Source organism: Anolis carolinensis, chromosome 3, assembly GCF_035594765.1.
Source record: "Anolis carolinensis isolate JA03-04 chromosome 3, rAnoCar3.1.pri, whole genome shotgun sequence".
Classification (NCBI taxonomy): domain Eukaryota; kingdom Metazoa; phylum Chordata; class Lepidosauria; order Squamata; family Dactyloidae; genus Anolis; species Anolis carolinensis.
In genome coordinates this window covers 278,214,518-278,232,335 of record NC_085843.1, presented here as the reverse complement: position 1 = coordinate 278,232,335, position 17,818 = coordinate 278,214,518, and the positions used below count along the sequence as shown (strand labels likewise).

Here is a 17,818-nt window from a genome sequence, read left to right as displayed (position 1 = left end):
AAACAGGCAAGGGGGCTAAGCTATAATCTGGCAAATGGGACAGCCAAACTTCTTTGTAAATTCTGTCAATCAGAAATGTACTAAATGACTGAGCATTATAAAAAAAATCACCTTAGGACAGTGATAGGAGCTGAACCCTCTCAGGAAGAATGGAAACTGTTTGCAATGTTACTTAGGAATAAACGACATTGAATTCACTTTTTATCTATATGGTACTGCCAGGAGTCTTAAAGATGCTTAAGCAAAGTTAAGAGTAAGCTGCCTGCCAGTTGTTGAACCATCCCATTGGAGATGGCAGTGGACAGATGCAGTTGGATGTCTTCACGTCATTTTTAATTTATGATGAAGATTTTATCATAAGATTTTGTCTTTGCCTTCCTCTGAGTCTGAGAGAATGTGTCTTGGTGGAATCCTTTGTTGGGAGGTGCTAGCTAGCCCTGATTGATTCATGTCTGGAATTCTTCTGTTTTCTCAGTGGTGTCCTTTATTTACTGCCCTGATTTTAGAGTTTTTAAAATACCGATTTTAGAGTTTTTTTAATACTCCCAACAAAGGATTCCCCCAGGCAGGAAGCAGCCAGACCTTGAAACTGAAAGGCTATTCAATGCTAAACAAGCTGGCCAAATGAAACATTCACATCTGCCTCTAAAAGACAAGAGTTCTTTCTCCCACCCTGAACATTATTCCACAGATATATAAACCCCACTTGCTTAGTTTTCAACATAACTCACAAGGCAAACTGTCAGGAGAAAATGCTTCTGGAACATAGCCATACAGCCTGGAAAACTCAGAGCAACCCAGTGATTCCAGCTATGAAAGCCTTCAACCACACAATTTGGGGACTGGGTGAAAATGGTGTAGGAAGGGATCTGAATTCTTCTCTAATTGGCGCGGCCCCTACTTCTTGGGAGAGTCACACTCTCTCAGCCTCAGAGGAAGACAAAGGGAAAACCACTCTGGTCCTTCTTGTGTGAAGACTATTCAATCCCTCTGTGTGTGTGTCTTGTTGAAGTATTTTATGTGTTTTTATGACACTATTATGTGTTGTTTTGTAAGCCGCACTAAGTCCTTTTTGGAGATGGTGGCGGGATATAAATAAAGTAATAGTAGTAGTAGTAGTAGTAGTTGTTGTTCTTGTTATCATTATTATTATTATATTATTATTATTATTATTATTATTATTATTATTATTATTATTATTATTATTATTATGTAAGGGATTGGGATAATGGATAAAAATGGTACAGGAAGGGATCTGAATTCTTCTCTAATTGGCGTGACCCCTATTTCTTGGGCCACACACTCTCAGCCTCAGAGGAAGACAAAGGCAAACCCACTCTAGTTCTTCTTGTGTGAAGAATATTCAATCCCTCTCTGTGTGTCTTGTTGATGTCTTTTATGGGTTTTAGGGCACTGTTATGTGCTGTTCTGTAAACCGCCCTGAGTCCCTTTTGGGAGATGGTGGCGGGATATTAATAGTTTATTATTGTTGTCTCTCAGCCTCAGAAGAAGACAAAGGTCAACTCAATCTGATCCTTCTTTTGTGAAGAATATTCAATCTCTCTCTGTGTGTTGCACTACACAAAGAATTTGGAGACTGGGTAAAATGGTATAGGAAGGGATCTGAATTCTTCTCTAATTGGCGTAACCCATACTTCTTGGAGCAGTCACACTCTCTCAGCCTCAGAGGAAGACAAAAGCCAACCCACTCTGGTCCTTCTTTGATAATACAGTAGAGTCTCACTTATCCAACATAAACGGCCAGCAGAACGTTGGATAAGCAAATATGTTGGATAATAAAGAGAGATTAAGAAAAAGCCTATTAAACATCAAAATAGGTTATGATTTTACAAATTAAGCACCAAAACATCATGTTATACAACAAATTTGACAGAAAAAGTAGTTCATTACACATTAATGCTATGTAGTAATTACTGTATTTATGAATTTAGCACCAAAATATCATAATGCATTGAAAACATTGACTACAAAAATGCGTTGGATAATCCAGAACGTTGGATAAGTGAGACTCTATTGTACTTTATAACTTTATTATAATTCTGTTTTTGTGAAGAATATTCAGTCTCTTTCTCTCTCTGTTGTGCTAGACGAGGAATTTGGAGACTGGGTCAAAACGGTATAGGAACGGATCTGAATTCTTCTCTAATTGGCACGACCCCTATTTCTTGGGCTAGTCACACTCTCTCAACCTCAGAGGAAGACAAAGACAAACCCACTCTAGTTCTTCTTTTGTGAAGAATATTCAATCGCTCTCTGTGTTGTATTACACAAGGAAAATCATATGACAAGGGATCTGAATTCTCTAATTGGCGTGACCCCTCCTTCTTGGGCCAGTCACACTCTCTCAGCCTCAGAGGAAGACAAAGGCAAACCCACTCTGGTCCTTCTTGTGTGATGAATATTCAAACTCTCTCTCTGCATGTCCTGTAGCACTAGGAATGTGGGGACTGGGTGAACATGGCATAGGAGGGGATCTGAATTCTTCTCTAATTGGTGCGACTCTCCTTCTTGGGCAAGTCACACTCTCTCAGCCTCAGAGGAAGGCAAGGGAGAAGCTATTCTGCTCCTTCTTTTGCCCCTTCTTCCCTCCCTCCCTCCTTCCCTCGCATCTTAGGGCAGGTCCCTTTTCCTACCTGGCGCGCCTCTGGCATTGAGCAGCGGGTCCGTCGACTCGGGCTGGATGGGCAGGAGGGTCTTGGGGGCTCTGGCGAAGGACAGGCAGGGCAAGCAGAACAGCAGCAGCAGAGGAAGAGGAAGAGGAGGAAGAGGAGGAGGAGGAGGAGGTGCCCTGTGCGCCCTGGCCGTGCCCTGCAGCCGCATCAGGAGCAGCAGGAGGGTCATCTCGGCGGCGCTGGCGTCGGGAGCGGTCCTGGGAGGAGTGGTCAGTCACCGCGGCTCCCTCTGCCCCAGCCCCGCGCCCACGAGGGTTTTATAGCAGCAGGAGGAAGAGGAGGAGGTGACGGGGGCCGGAGGGGGCATCTTGGGGGGCAGGGGGGGGGGAGAAGGAGAAGAAGGAGATGAGGAGGCGGCGGCAGAGGACGGACCCAGCGGGGGGCAGGAAAGGAAGGAAGGAAGGAAAGAAGGGAAGGAGGGAAGGAGGGAGAAAGAGGTGGATCGGGTCCCCTCCGCTTGAGCTTCCAGTCCCCAGCCTTTGCCTTTGCCTTTGCCAAGGGAGCGAGCAAGCAAGCCCAAGCGGACCAGGAGCGGACCCAGGCGGACCAGGAGGAAAGCTCCGCCCTTGCATCTCCCCTTTCCTGCCTCCTGAATAACTGGGAGGGAGGAAGAGAGAGAGAGAGGCGCTTCGGGGCAACAACCCCCATCATCCCCGCACTTCTTTTTCGGGATGGTCGTCCCTCCAAAAATTGGAGACCTTTGGCTCTCCTCCTTTCGCATCCCAATCCCAGCCCGACACACGCCCGTTTCGGAAGTCTCCCGTGGGATTGCGGCGCAGAGGCGACTTGCTCTCTTGTCCCACCTCCGTCTTGATTCACCTTGCTCTAGCACACAAACTCCACAGCAGGTTTGAGTCTTTATAGTTTATTAAAGATAGATGGTAAAAAGTTCTTCAAAAAGCAAAAGTAAAGCACCAAAAGTCAGTTACAAATATAGTCTTGAGATACAAGTCCAGAGCTTACAAACCATAAACAACTTCCAAAGAGAGCATGACAAATTCCAAGGAACATGGATACATGGGCTGCAATATAATCCAGCTTTGGAAGATGAAGAACAGAGAGTGCACCTCAGCCTTGATTCACCTTGCTCTAGCACACAAACTCCACAGCAGGTTTGAGTCTTTATAGTTTATTAAAGATAGATGGTAAAAAGTTCTTCAAAAAGCAAAAGTAAAACACCAAAAGTCAATTACAAATATAGTCTTGAGATACAAGTCCAGAGCTTACAAACCATAAACAACTTCCAAAGAGAGCATGACAAATTCCAAGGAACATGGATACATGGGCTGCAATATAATCCAGCTTTGGAAGATGAAGAACAGAGAGTGCACCTCAGCCTTGATTCACCTTGCTCTAGCACACAAACTCCACAGCAGGTTTGAGTCTTTTTAGTTTATTAAAGATAGATGGTAAAAAGTTCTTCAAAAAGCAAAAGTAAATCACCAAAAGTCAGTTACAAATATAGTCTTGAGATATAAGTCCAGAGCTTACAAGCCATAAACAACATCCAAGGAGAGCATGACAAATTCCAAGAAACATGGATACAAGGGCTGCAATATAATCCAAAGCACAGCAGGAAAACTGGAGCTTGCTTCTCCGGTAGCGAGAAAGTTGCTTTGACAACAGCTTTTCTCGAACGCACCCCTTTTAACACTCTTTGCAAAACATGAAAGCATTTCTCTGCCCTCTCACCTCCCCTGCCTGTTTGCAGTTCTTACACTATGCCGTACCCTCAATTCCAAATGCTCAGCTCTATCTAAGGAGTCCATCCCATCAAGGTCAGCTTGCTCGTTATTTTGCTGAGACTCATTATTAAGCTGGGCGCCTTCTATCCTCCCTTTCTCCATTCCCACATCAGTGTGCACCTGGCTGGCTTCAGTAGTTTCAGGGTCATCAACTCCAACCCTCCCTGTGGGAAACTGAACCTGCATTCTCTGTTCCTAATCTTCCAAAGCTACAGACCTTTCGGGGAGATTCTGAACCTGAATCCCTCTTTCCTCATCAAAATCAATCCTAGATTCAAGCTGAGTCACAACATCTCTGTTCAATTCTTCCATTTGGTTTTCCCAAAGCCCTGACGTGCACGAAGGGCTTCCAATGCAGACACGCACACCAGTTTCCATGCAGGACTCGCTCCAGGTTCTGGTAGCAACGAACCAGCGCATAGAGTCATAGAATCCTAGAGTTGGAAGAGACCTGGAAGGACAGTTCACACGTATTGACAACAGGAGAAACCTGGCCAAAGGGTGTGGAGTGGAGGGGAAAGCTGAAGTGTGGAAGACTGCCCATCTAGAAGAGGAGAACAGCTCAAGTTGGTCTTTCAGGGCGCATCTATAATGTAGACTTCATGCAGTTTGACATCACTTTAACTGCCATGGCTCAATGACATGGAGTCCTGGGAGCTGTAGTCTTACAAGGCCTTTAGGTTCCTCTGCCAAAGAATGCTGGTGCATCACAAAACTACAAATCTCATGATCCCATGGCATTGAGCTATGTCAGATGAAGGTGTAGTTGTGTAGTAATTTGAGCTGTGACTTCTGAGAACGAAGTTGGATTCCACAGGCAGCTATAAAAGCCACTCTCAGAATTCACACACTCTCAGCCTCAGAGGACAGCCAACAAAACCCTGTGATAGGGTTTCTTTGGCTTTTGGGTGGCCAGAAATCAGAAATCAGTTCAAGGCACGCAACAACCAATCTAGTCTCAAAGGTGTGATTGGATACCTTCATATCTATTACAATTAACCTCACAACCTCTGAGGATGCCTGCCATAGATGTGGGCGAAACGTCAGGAGAGAAAGCTTCTGGAACATGGCCATACAGCCTGGAAAACTCACAACAACTCAGTGATTCCAACCATGAAAGCCTTCAACAACACATATTACAATTAATATTGACTTGTTGGTCTGGATGGGTGGGTGGGTGGGGGAACTAATTTCCAAGGTCTAAATTCCACTAAGAGTCCCAAATAGAAAAATCTCATCAACAGATGGGATTTACATGGAGTATCATTAGTACCCGGTGGTTAAAGCGCTGAGCTGCTGAACTTGCAGACCAAAAGGTCCCAGGTTCAAATCCCGGGAGCGGAATGAGCGCTTGCTGTTAGCCCCAGCTCCTGCCAACCTAGCAGTTCGAAAACATGGCAATGTGAGTAGATCAATAGGTACCGCTCCGGTGGGAAGGTAACGGTGCTCCATGCAGTCATGTCGGCCACATGACCTGGAGATGCCTATGGACAACGCCGGCTCTTTGGCTTAGAAATGGAGATGAGCACCAACCCCCAGAGTCAGTCACGACTGGACTTAACGTCAGGGGAAACCTTTACCTTTACCTTTTTACCATTAGGCAATGGGTTGAGTGAGTCTTTCAGCCCAAAGACATGTTACACTTCTTCCGCCTCTTATGCCCTAAGATCCACACCGCTTTTCTTTCCAATCCATCATCTCCTCTAATGGCTACTTCTGCTTCCTGAACTTTGTGTGCCTTCCATGAATTGCCACTCTTGGGAGCTAACGTTTGCCATGTGACCCACCTGTAGTTGTATACCCCACAAACTCAAAAAAGATTTTGTGGTGTTTAAAAGATTCAGTTAGAAGGATACACTTGCTGGCGAGGAAGTGCTATTGATATCTGGAAGGTCCAATAGCACCCTCAAAGTTCTAGCAAGAGAAGACTTCGGGATGGCAACACTGTCCAGAACATCCTAACAAGAGAAGAGGTTTGGATGGGAAAGCTGTCTGGAATGTCCTCTTAATGAGATAAGTCCTTATCATGGATACGTTGTCCAGAAGTTCCTAGTGGTGACCTTCAGCAGAAATGTGGAGAGAGATCATCCATTCTCCAACAACTGGATTTCCTGTTGATTCCAACATCTGCAAACAAGGCATTAATGGGAGACAACCAGTGGTTTGCCTTAAAATGAGATAGATCTCTTTGAGGAGTGGGAAATGGGTAAAGGAAGAAACGGTCCATTGCTCAGTGGCCGAGGACCTCTTTTGCAAGCAGAAGAAGCTTTGCAGCTCAAGATAGGGCTATCTAAAACTTTAGATGAGTGATTTCCAAACTTTGGTCATCCAATTGTTTTGAACTTCAACTCCCAGAAACCTTAACCAGCTTTCTCAATGGTCAAAAATTCTGGGAAATGAAGTCTGAAATACCCGAAGGACCAAAGTGTGGGAAATATTGCTCTAGAGTACAGTTGATAATCAAAAGTTAGAGACACTCAAATATAGTAGGATCATGGATAACCTGATATGTATTTCTGCACCCATATCAGCTGTTTTATTTACCCAGTCTTGACAAAATTTATCCTTTTGTAATTTTTAGATCCTCCAGCATAGTATGCTTGGACCAGAAGTCTTCTACTTTATTAAGGTTTGGTATTGTCCACAGTTTTATGTATCCATGTGACAACCAGCAATATGTCTTCCATGGATACAGGGCGTATACTATCTAAACTGGATGCCTTTCTTACCATGGACATGGGCTATAATAAGAAAGAAAAAGAAGGTCCGTGTTCCAGTCTTTGGTAACTCAAGAAAAAGACCATGGCCATCTGTCTGGGGTTCTTTGTGCTTTTCCTGTGTAGCAAGGGGTTGGACTAGATGCCCCATGTGGTCTTTTCCAATTCTATTATTCTATGATTCTGTGACCTCATCTGAACCATGGAGACCAAGCACTTGGCCAGTATAGATCAGTGATGGAGAGGAATGTAACTCTCTAGTTACTGATGGCAACTCAGGAAAGCTAATGAGGAAGATAAATGGGAGTTGCAGTCCAAATTCTTGATGTTGTCCAAAATGCACTACTTTTCCAAAGCTTTGGTTCCGTAGAAGGATATTTCATGTGTTCCTGAAATAAAGGACAGAGAGGAATGTAACAGGAGATTATATGACCACTGTGGCAATGGGACGCTGCTTCTCACTTTCTCACAAAACCAGCACCTGATGGAACCGATAACAGACTCAGCTCTGGCAGAAAGCACGGCTTTATGCAATTACCATAAGATGCAGCCAGGCTACAATTTGTGATGGATTTGGTTTCTGTTTATTTTAAGGCTTGGTTTAATTCACGGAGGTGGAAAGGCACATGTTAATAACTTCTAGCCATGACAGCTAAATGGAACTGTGAATTTGCAAAGCTGTGGACAAACAAAAGGAGCGGGCCAAGAGACCTCTGGGCTCTTGCTTGTAAATTTTCCAGAAGCCTTATCCGGAACATTGGATGGGCTGGTCTTTGGCTTGATCCCGGCTGAGATGCTGGAAAGAGTTCATTTCAGACGACAGCACCCAGAACCCCCATCTGAAGGGACCATTTCCAAGCATTCACTGGCATTATGTCTTCAAGATATTTTCTTTTGCTGGTATATGACTTTATTTTTTTTCTCTCATTGAAATTTTTCCTGCTAAACAAACTGTTGAATCATAAGAAGTGAAGTCATTATGAAATCACTCTCCCAAACAATAAAAGGCATAACAGGAAGCCAGAGCGCAAGGGCACTCAACTGTGTCTTGGCACCTGGCCAAAGGCATTGAGAAACCTGGAACCCACCAGATGTTGGTGGAGTTTAATATATATCATTCATCAGCTAGGGAAAATGGGAATTAGAGTCCAACAGTGTCCTATATGCCCCTGATGGCACAGTGGGTTAAAATGCTGAGCTGCTGAATTGGCTGTCTGAAAGGTTGGTGGTTCAAATTGGGGGAGTGTGGTGAGCTCCCGCTGTCAGCCCCAGCTTCTGCTAACCTAGCAGTTCGAAAACATGCAAATGTGAGTAGATTAATAGGTACCACTCCTGAGGGAAAGTAACAGCGCTCCATGCAGTAATGCCAGCCACATGACCTTGGAGGTGTCTACGGACAACACTGGCTCTTCGGCTTAGAAATGGAGATAAGCACCAACCCCCAGAGCCGGACATGACTAGACATAATGTCAAGGGGGAAAACCTTTTCCTTTACCTAAAACAACAACAACAACAACAACAACAAAACATCCAGGTGTCACCTGGGCAACGTCCTTGCAGATGGCCAATTCTCTAACTCCAGAAGCAACTCAGGTTGCTCCTGACATAAAAAAAAACCTAAAAAAGAGAAAACACATCAATAGGCACAGGTTTCCCATGGGAGATGCAGCATGTACATTGCATCCAAAGCAAAAGAGTTCTTTTTCTAGACTCAGAGCCACCCACAAGAAGAGTTCAAACAAAAAAAGAAGTTCAGAAGCTTTGGAACCAGGGGATGTTTGAAGCGGTGGCCCAAATGAGTCACCAGAGGGGAAAAAATCGGAGCTGTCTTCCTCTCTTCCAAATCCCCGTGGCAAAGATTCAAGCCCGCTGCTGCTCTGGAAAGAACCAGGCCACACATTGGCGGCTTGATCTCGCCGAGGCCTGCTCTTCAGAGACGCTTTCTGGAAAACGGAGAGAGCCGCAAGCAGGGAGGGATGGAAAAGGGGGGGATAAAGCAAATAACTCACATCAGGCATGGGAATTTGGGGTTTTGTGGCCATGCCTGCAGATCTGAAGCCCGGCCGCAAGGTAACAGAGGTGAGGCGAGGAGGGGAGGGGGCTGGGGGGGGGGCAGTGGAGGAGTTGGCTTGGCCAGGATGATGGGGCAGGAGGGAACCAGCTGTGTTTTGTCTGCAACACATGGACTTTATTATTTTCCTCATATTCAGCATGAAGCCGCTCCAGCATGATTGAGCTATGCCCTGGGATCGCCTGTAGAAACTTCCTGTGAAGTAACTTGGTGGGCCAAGGGGAGGGGGCTTTGAAGGGGGCAGGCACTCGCCAGGTGTTTTGCAGCAAAAGAACGGTTCTGGGGGGGAATAAATGGCTGTTTATTTTATTTCTTTGCAGTTTAAAAAAAAAAGCCTAGTCCCTACTTTGATATTTATTTCTTCAAAACAACACTTACGGATTGTGTTTCCTTTCTAACCATGCGTTGTTACGGTCGTTGTGTGCCTTTTTGACTTCTGACAAGGCTAAGAGTGGAGGCCAATTTGGTGGAAATGGTTTGAGCACTGGACAATGATCCTGGAGACCAGGTCCAAGTCACCGTCGACACTCCACTTAAGCAGTCCCAAAACAGGGAACTTCGGGATATTTGTTCTATTTGTTGTTTCATCTTTGTTCTATATTTTTGATGCAGGTAGTTCCCAAGTTACAAACATCTGACAACCACTCATAGTTAAGAACGGAAGTGATAGAGAAGGAAGTGAGAGATCGGAAAGGAAATCAACTCCTGAAAGAGTTATAATCCTGGAGAAAAGGTTTATCCACTGAAGCTTTATCACTAATCCTTATTTCTACAACAAGCTGCATTTTTCAAAATACAATTTTCACGGGGACAGAAAGTGAGGTGAAATCTTCTGAATGGGGGCACAGACAGCAAAACAAATACAGTAGAGTCTCACTTATCCAAGACTCGCTTATCCAAGGTTCTGTATTATCCAAGGCATTTTTAAAGTCAATGTTTTCAATATATCATGATATTTTGGTGCTAAATTAGTAAATACAGTAATTACAACATAACATTACTGCGTATTGAACTACTTTTTCTGTCAAATTTGTTGTATAACATGATGTTTTGGTGCTTAATTTGTAAAATCATAACCTAATTTGATGTTTAATAGGCTTTTCCTTAATCCCTCCTTATTATCCAAGATATTCACTTATTCAAGGTTCTGCCACCCCATTTAGCTTGGATAAGTGAGACTCTACTATACCACAGGAGTGTTAAACTTTCCCTATTCTGGGTTGCTGTGAGTTTTCCAGGCTGTATGGCCAAGTTCCATTTCAGTGGCTTCTCTGTGTTATATACATGAGTGGATCCTCTCACCACTGCAGGAGTTTACTATGTACTATGCAGCTGTGGACAAATCTACATAGGGACAACCGAACACAGCAGCATTGCCCAAACATGAATCAAGGAACATGAAAAGCACTGCAGAATAACTCAACCAAAGAAGTCAGCCATAGCAGAACACTTGATGGACAAACCTGGACACAGCATATTATTTGAAAACACAGAAGTGCAGGACCGCTCTAACAACTACCATGTCAAGGCTACTCAGAGAAGCCATTAACATCCAAAAGCATGTGGACAATTTCAACAGAAAGGAGGAAACCATGAAAATAATAATAATTATTATTATTATTATTTTATTTTTGTACCCTGCCACCATCTCCCCAGAGGGACTCGGGGCGGCTTACGGATATAAAACCAGCATACAGTAATATCAAATACAAAAACACACAAATAAATTTAAAAGGCATTAAAAATCACAATCATTATAAAACACATGAAAAACACAGCAATAAAAACATAAAATGAGCTGGGCAAAGTGCACTGAGTGGAACTTGTAAACAAAAATGAACACAATCTGACTCCCGGTATTTTTTTTTTTTTAAAAAACCCTCTAAAATCAGGACAGTAAATAAAGAACAACACTCTGAAAATACAATCAGGGCCAGGTAACACCTCCCAACAAAGAATCCCCCCAGGCAGGAAGCAGCCAGGCCATGAAGCTGCAAGACTTTTCAGTGCTAATCAAGGTGGCCAATTGCAACATTCACACTTGCCTCCAACAGACAAGAGTTCTTTTCCCACCCTGCACCTTCCACAAATATATAAACCCCACTGGCCTAGTTTCTAATATACCTCACAACCTCTGAGGCTCCCTGCCATAGATGTGGGAGAAACGTCATGAGAGGATGCTTCTGGAACATGGCCGTATAGCCTGGAAAACTCATAGCAATCCAGTGATTCCAGCCATGAAAGTCTTTGACAACATATCTTTCCTATGCTCTCCAAAGCTCTTTCTCTGTGTGTGTATATGTATGTGTAGATAGAGAGCTACACTCTGTCTTGAGCCATGAAGAGAGGTGGATAACAAATAAAATTTATTATTGGTAGTATTAGTAGTAGTAGTAATAGTAATTAGCTACCATCATTTATGGATTTATCACAAGTATTTGTTAAACCATGTCTCGGCACACCAGAACCTTCTCGAGTGTTGCACAAGAAGAGAAATAAAACATTATTTTAAAGCATATTAAAATCTTATGAAAAGTCAGTTCTTAAAGAAACCAAAGAAAAGACCAGATGCAGTAATACCGTTTCAATCTCCCATCCAAGAAACACCATGATGAAGGTGCTGCTACAGTAAAGGCCCTGCTTCATGAACCTATGGTCCAATCTCTTGGCAAATCCTGTACTGAAGATCTCAAATACCATGGTGATTTTTATATAAGAGCAGTGAATATTTCAGATATCTTGGTCCTGTGCTCTTTTGGGCTTGGCAGGTCAAGCATTCTGAATTGTTAGTAATAACAAAGGAGTTGTGGATTTGATCCAATTTTTAAAAAATCAGTTTTGAACTTTGAAAGAACTCTCTAATCTAATCTAATGGGGGAAAAAGATTCAGGACCTCGGACAGTGCCTTTAATATTTGGGTAAAAGCCAGGAAGACTTCACTATCTCACCCACCAGCTTCAGCTGTTACTAGGACTGTAGCATTGATACACATTCATACACAGCAGAGGCATCCAGTTTTGCACAGACCACGTTCCACTTTAAGATAGTTAGAAGTGAAAAGTCTTCCATCTGCTCCATGGAAAGGTTTTTTTTTTTTGTTTCCACCAAATGCTGTATTTGGAGCAGGGAAGGGAGAAATGGCGAGGCAGCAATTTGGCAAAGGCTGTCCTGAGGATTTGTGTGGCTATTAGGCCACCTAGACATATTCACAGACAAGATTCTGTAGTCACTTTCATTGGAAATCATTCATTTTAGCAGAGTTTGCTATTATCAAGACTTTCCTATTTCTATGGCAATTTCAGGAACATTTCCTCCATGGATGTAGGGTCATCCTGCACATCAATTCATGATGGGATAAAGCATGGAATCTCATCTCTGTGTTTTGGGAAATTGTGCATAGTTTATTCTGGGCTAGGTTTCCTTGGTAGAGTTTGCAAAGATGAATCATGGAAGGAAGCTTTCTCTCAGGGCCATGTCTGCCACACTGTAGAATTAATGCAATTTGATGTCATTTTAACTGTCAGGGCTCAGTTCTATGGAGCTTTAGGAGATACAGTTTGGAGAGGCACCAGCACTTTTTGGCTGAGAAATCAAAAAACTGTAAAACTACAGCTTCTGTGACTTCATAGCATTAAGACATGGCATATCAATTCTGCATTACCCTTTCAGCTTTTAAGCAAATGTCACTGCTTGTAAAATCCAGGACCTGGAAATATTTTTTTTGGGGGGGGGGGACTACAATGGCTGGGGATTCTGGGACCTGTAGTCCAAAGAAAGGCAATTATTCCGAGCTCTGTTTAAATTAAGTAGACAGAATCAAAACTTCTGACTCAACAAATAAACGCAGCGCACTCCCATTCTGCAGATGATGTATTCAGCACAAAGGGAAACAGAATGAAGTCAGCACAGCCAGCAGGGGAGCTGGAAATTCCTTCCCCTTTGCATCACCCCACTATAGGTTGCTAAAAACAGCTGTGCCGTCCCACCCCAGTGCCAGCAGAATGTAATTTCTGGATCCGGGGACTGCTGCAAAGCTAATCATGCACGAGCTGAGAAGGAGAGAGCGAAACTGAAGGTGATGTTTTGGTCACATATTCCCAATATTTGCAAAATCAGACAGTTCAGATTCAACCACATTGCAGTGTTTTCAAACAATCTATATACCTTCCATCCATCCATGAATTCATTCAACTATCTGAGAGTGCCAACACTGTAGGATTAATGTGATTTCACATCACTTTCAGTGCCATGAGTCAATCCTATAAATTCCTAGGAGTTCTAGTTTGATTCCACTGTCAAAGACAGCACACTTTGGCAGAGAAGGATAAACACCTTGTAAAACTGCAACTCCCAGGATTCCATAGCATTGAGACATGGCAGCAAAAGTGGAATCACACTGCATTAACCCTACAGTGAAATGTGTATTTCACCTTTCTTTCTAGTATCCATCCTATCTAGTAAAGGTAAAGGTTTCCCTTGACGTTAAGTCCAGTCGTGTCTGACTCTGGGGGTTGGTGCTCATCTCCATTTGTAAGAAGAAGAGCCAGCATTGTCCATAGACACCTCTAAGGTCATGTGGCTGGCATGACTGGATGGAACACCGTTTCCTTCCTGCTGGAGCGGTACCTATTGATCTACTCATATTTGCATGCTTTCGAACAGCTAGGTTGGCAGAAGCTGGAGCTAACAGCGGCGCTCACTCTGTTCCCCGGATTTGAACCTGGGATCTTTCGGTCTGCAAGTTCAGCAGCTCAGAGCTTTAACACACTGAGCAATCGGAGGCTCCCCATCCTATCTACAGAAATGCAATTGAACCAATGGCATTTACCCATGGTTTGAATTTACCATTCAACAGTTGGTTCAAAAGGCCTCTTCTAGTTATAAGAGGAGTGGGCAAAGTGTGGTCCTTTGACCCCCCCCCCCCATTAATCATGATTCCCAGACTCTCAATTGCTCCCACCAATTATGGCTGTGATCATTTGCCAAAAACCTAAACCCAATTGCACAGACTATTTAAAAATATAGTTGTCTGGGTCGTTCTGTGGCCTTGACTCCCACCAACTTCACAAACTTTTCTGAGTAAAAGAGAATTACTTCGCCTTTAAGGACTTGTTTCAGCTCAGTGTTGAATTTAACCTTAGGAACTGTTTATTTTCTATGACGACAACAATTAGCTGCTATGTCAGAGATCAGAAAAAAACACTTCCTTGCGCGTTTTCAGTTTATTAACTGCCTCCAAGTTGACTTTGACTTATGGCAGTCCCATGAAAGAGAGGCCTTCAAGTCACACTGTCCTCAAGAGCCCTGCTCAGGTCTTGCAGACTCAGGGCATTCAAGACTTTCTTAACTGAGCCTCTTCCATCTGTAATGCCCTGTTCCTCTTTTCCGATTGCCTATCACCTTAACAAGCATTGTTAATTTTTTTTTAGTGAGTTATCTTCTCATGAGTGCCCAAAGTTTAGTCTTCTTGGTCTCTAGAAAGAGCTGCATCTGCCATCTGATTTATTCCATGGTATGCACTGAACTTTTTTTCCCAGCATCACATTTCAGATAGGCTGATTTTCTTTCCTATCAGCTTTCTTCACTGTCCGTCTTTCACAGGCATACATTGAAAAAAGGAAAATGATGGCACGGACCATCCTAATTGGAATATTGTCGTTTCTTCATAGGTGACCTTCCAAGTCCCAATCTTCTTCTGATTCTGATTAATGACTGAGCCAAGATAGGGAAAATCTTGAACTATTTCAATGTATTCCTTGTTTGCTTTCATCAAACCATAGAGCTGGAAGAGAGGATACACACCATACAGTCTAACCTATTCTGCCAGATAGGAATGCACACTGAAAGCACTCCTAGCAGATGGTCATCCAGCCTCTGATTAAAACCTCTCAAAGACAGAGACTTCATTACACTTTGAAGAAGTGTATTCCACTGTCAAAGAGCACTTATTTTCAGGAAATTTCTCCTAATGTTTAAGTAGAATCTCTTTTTTCTGTAATTTGAATTTGTTGTTCCAAGCAGCAGAAAACAAGTTGGCTCTCTACTCAATATGTCATCCTCGGAGATATTTACATATGCTATGATGTCCCCTCTTAACCTTCTCTAAGCTCATCATACTCAGCTCCCTAAGATGCTCCTCATAGGGCTTGCCTTCCAGACTTAAATTCATTATTTTTGTATTTTTGATTTTCTTGCTAAATCTTTCTTTGCACTTTCTGCCTTGACTTTACTGAGAAATAATTCCAGGTCTTCTGCTAATAGTATGGTGTCATCTGCATATCTTATATTGTTGATGTTCAGTCCTCCAATTCTCATTTGTCCTTCTGAATCTCATCCTGCTTTATGTATGTATTTTCAGCATGCACTACACTCACACTGCAAAGTTCCAGTATGGAACTAGTATGGAAAACTATAGTACAAAAAGTCACTTATCTAAGCTCTGTCAAGGAAATGATCCTGGATGAACCTGAAGTTGTTGGGTAGGATTGACATATCAGCACCATAGTATCCTTCCAGGTGGGACATGAAGCCAGGATGAGCCCTGAAATTGAGCAGGAAAGGAAATAGACAGCGAATGATAGCTTTGACCAAAGGATCCACCAACGTTCTGGTACATGCTTTCAGTCCCTGAAGGTTTATTCCAAATTATCAGAAGTTTGCAGGACTTCAAAGATATACATACACCAACAAAGTGGACATCTAATGCATACTTGGTAATTCTTGTCCAAGGTCTATGTGACTAGCACAGAATGTAGTCAGGAACTGTATGTTGTTTACAAGGATATTCTCAGGATCTGGCACTGTATGTAGCCATAATATTGTGGTTATAGGACTACTTGCACAGCACAAATGGCAAAGCTCAGCAAAATAACACAGCTGAGATATCAGCTATTATCATAATGGAGTTGTTCAAGTTCACTAAAACAGGTCAGCATACAGCAGAATCTTTCATTTTTATTTTATGCCAAGAGTTGGCCTTGCAAAATGGAAGTGCCATGTTGCCTGTTCTAACTGAAGTGGTTCTAACTGAGTTTGGCCCATTTGGTGAATGGGTCAAGTCACAAGCCAGGGTCCGTGGCCATCCTCTGCTGCTTCCCAGCCTCTCTCTGGTCCTTGATGCAGCAAACCCAGGCTTAACCCATAAGATGAGCAGAGATCAAAGGGGTGCAGCTGTTCCCCCTTTTCCTGTATGTCTTTGCAACTGCCGATGGGGTTCCCTGCTCCTTCTGTCTGTAATGGGGAGGGTTAGGAGGAGGTTGTTTGGCATGGGGATTATTGGATGCATTAGAAAGGGGAGATTTAATGACACCGGTTATGCCCGGGGAATTGTGTTTGCCAGGCAATGGGTTCCCAGCTGCACCTCCCTGGGAGGGGGGTCCTGCCACACAAGGAGGCCCAGGGGGTGGACAGAGGCAAATATTTGTGCCTGGGCTTCACAGGAAAGTGAGAAGGAATTCAATTTCTGGGCAGCAAAACCTCCCCCTCCCATATAGACCCCCTCTCAGCTACCATATGCTTCACCAGTCCCTAATTAAAAGGGACCGTTCCTGTTCTGTGCTATTGTCCCTAAAAGGTTTCTCTATCTGCTTTTTACACATGTTGTATTTCACATTTAGCCTGAGGTTGCTAATATCCCTTCAGGTTTTAGCCCCATATCTGGACCCAGAGATATATCCTGAAGGCATCAAATAGTATACTGTATGGTTTTGGAAGCTGAGCAGGGCCAGCCCTGGTTAGTACTTGGATGGGAGACCAACAATGAATGTCAGGTACTATAGGCTCTGTTTCAGAGGAAGGAACTCGTGACACCGCCTCTGAGTATTCCCTGCCAAAGAAATGCCTATAATATTTATGGTGTTCCTATAAGTTGACAGAGGAGCCCCGGTGGCGAAGTGTGTTAAAGCACTGAGCTGCTGAACTTGCAGACCGAAAGGTCCCAGGTTCAAATCCCGGGAGCGGAATGAGCGCCTGCTGTTAGCTCCAGCTCCTGCCAACCTAGTAGTTTGAAAACATGCCAATGTGAGTAGATCAATAGGTACCACTCTGGCGGGAAGGTAACGGCGCTCCATGCAGTCATGCCGGCGACATGACCTTGGAGGTGTCTACGGACAATGCCGGCTCTTCGGCTTGGAAATGGAGATGAGCACCAACTCCCAGAGTCAGACATGACTGGACTTAACGTCAGGCCTTTACCTTTACCTATAAGTTGACAGAGGAATTAAACACACAAGTACAAGCCCGGATTCTCCTCATTCTTGTTTCTTTCTTGAGGATATTCCTGGCTGATAACAGCTTGGAAAATTAATTTTTCACTCACATATATACAGGCAATTCCTGAGTTATAAACATCCGACTTAGAAAGGTCTCATAGTTAAGAATGGGGGTGAGACAACAAGAAGTGAGAAAAATCCATCCAATCCAATAATAATAAGTTATTATTATTATTATTATTATTATTATTATTATTATTATTATTATCCCTCAGAAGGGAAATTCAGTCCTGAAAGAGTTACTGTCATAGGGAAAAGGTGTCTCAATAGAAGCTTTATCACCGATTCTTGTTTCCACAACAAGCAACATTTTTCAAAATCC

General features: G+C 43.3%; 1 protein-coding gene across 2 annotated transcripts in view; it reads right to left on the bottom strand.

The window, feature by feature from the left end:
* Positions 1-3,322, bottom strand: part of chrd (chordin) — a 71,343-nt gene extending 68,021 nt beyond the window's left edge. The window contains exon 1 of one of the 2 annotated variants that reach the window (XM_062976825.1): positions 2,655-3,322. In XM_062976825.1, the coding sequence (XP_062832895.1) occupies positions 2,655-2,862 (208 nt within the window). In that variant the 5' untranslated portion in view covers positions 2,863-3,322. The remainder of the gene's footprint in view (positions 1-2,654) is intronic. The other variant, XM_062976824.1, reaches the window with a different exon arrangement.
* Positions 3,323-17,818: the final 14,496 nt, after the last annotated feature.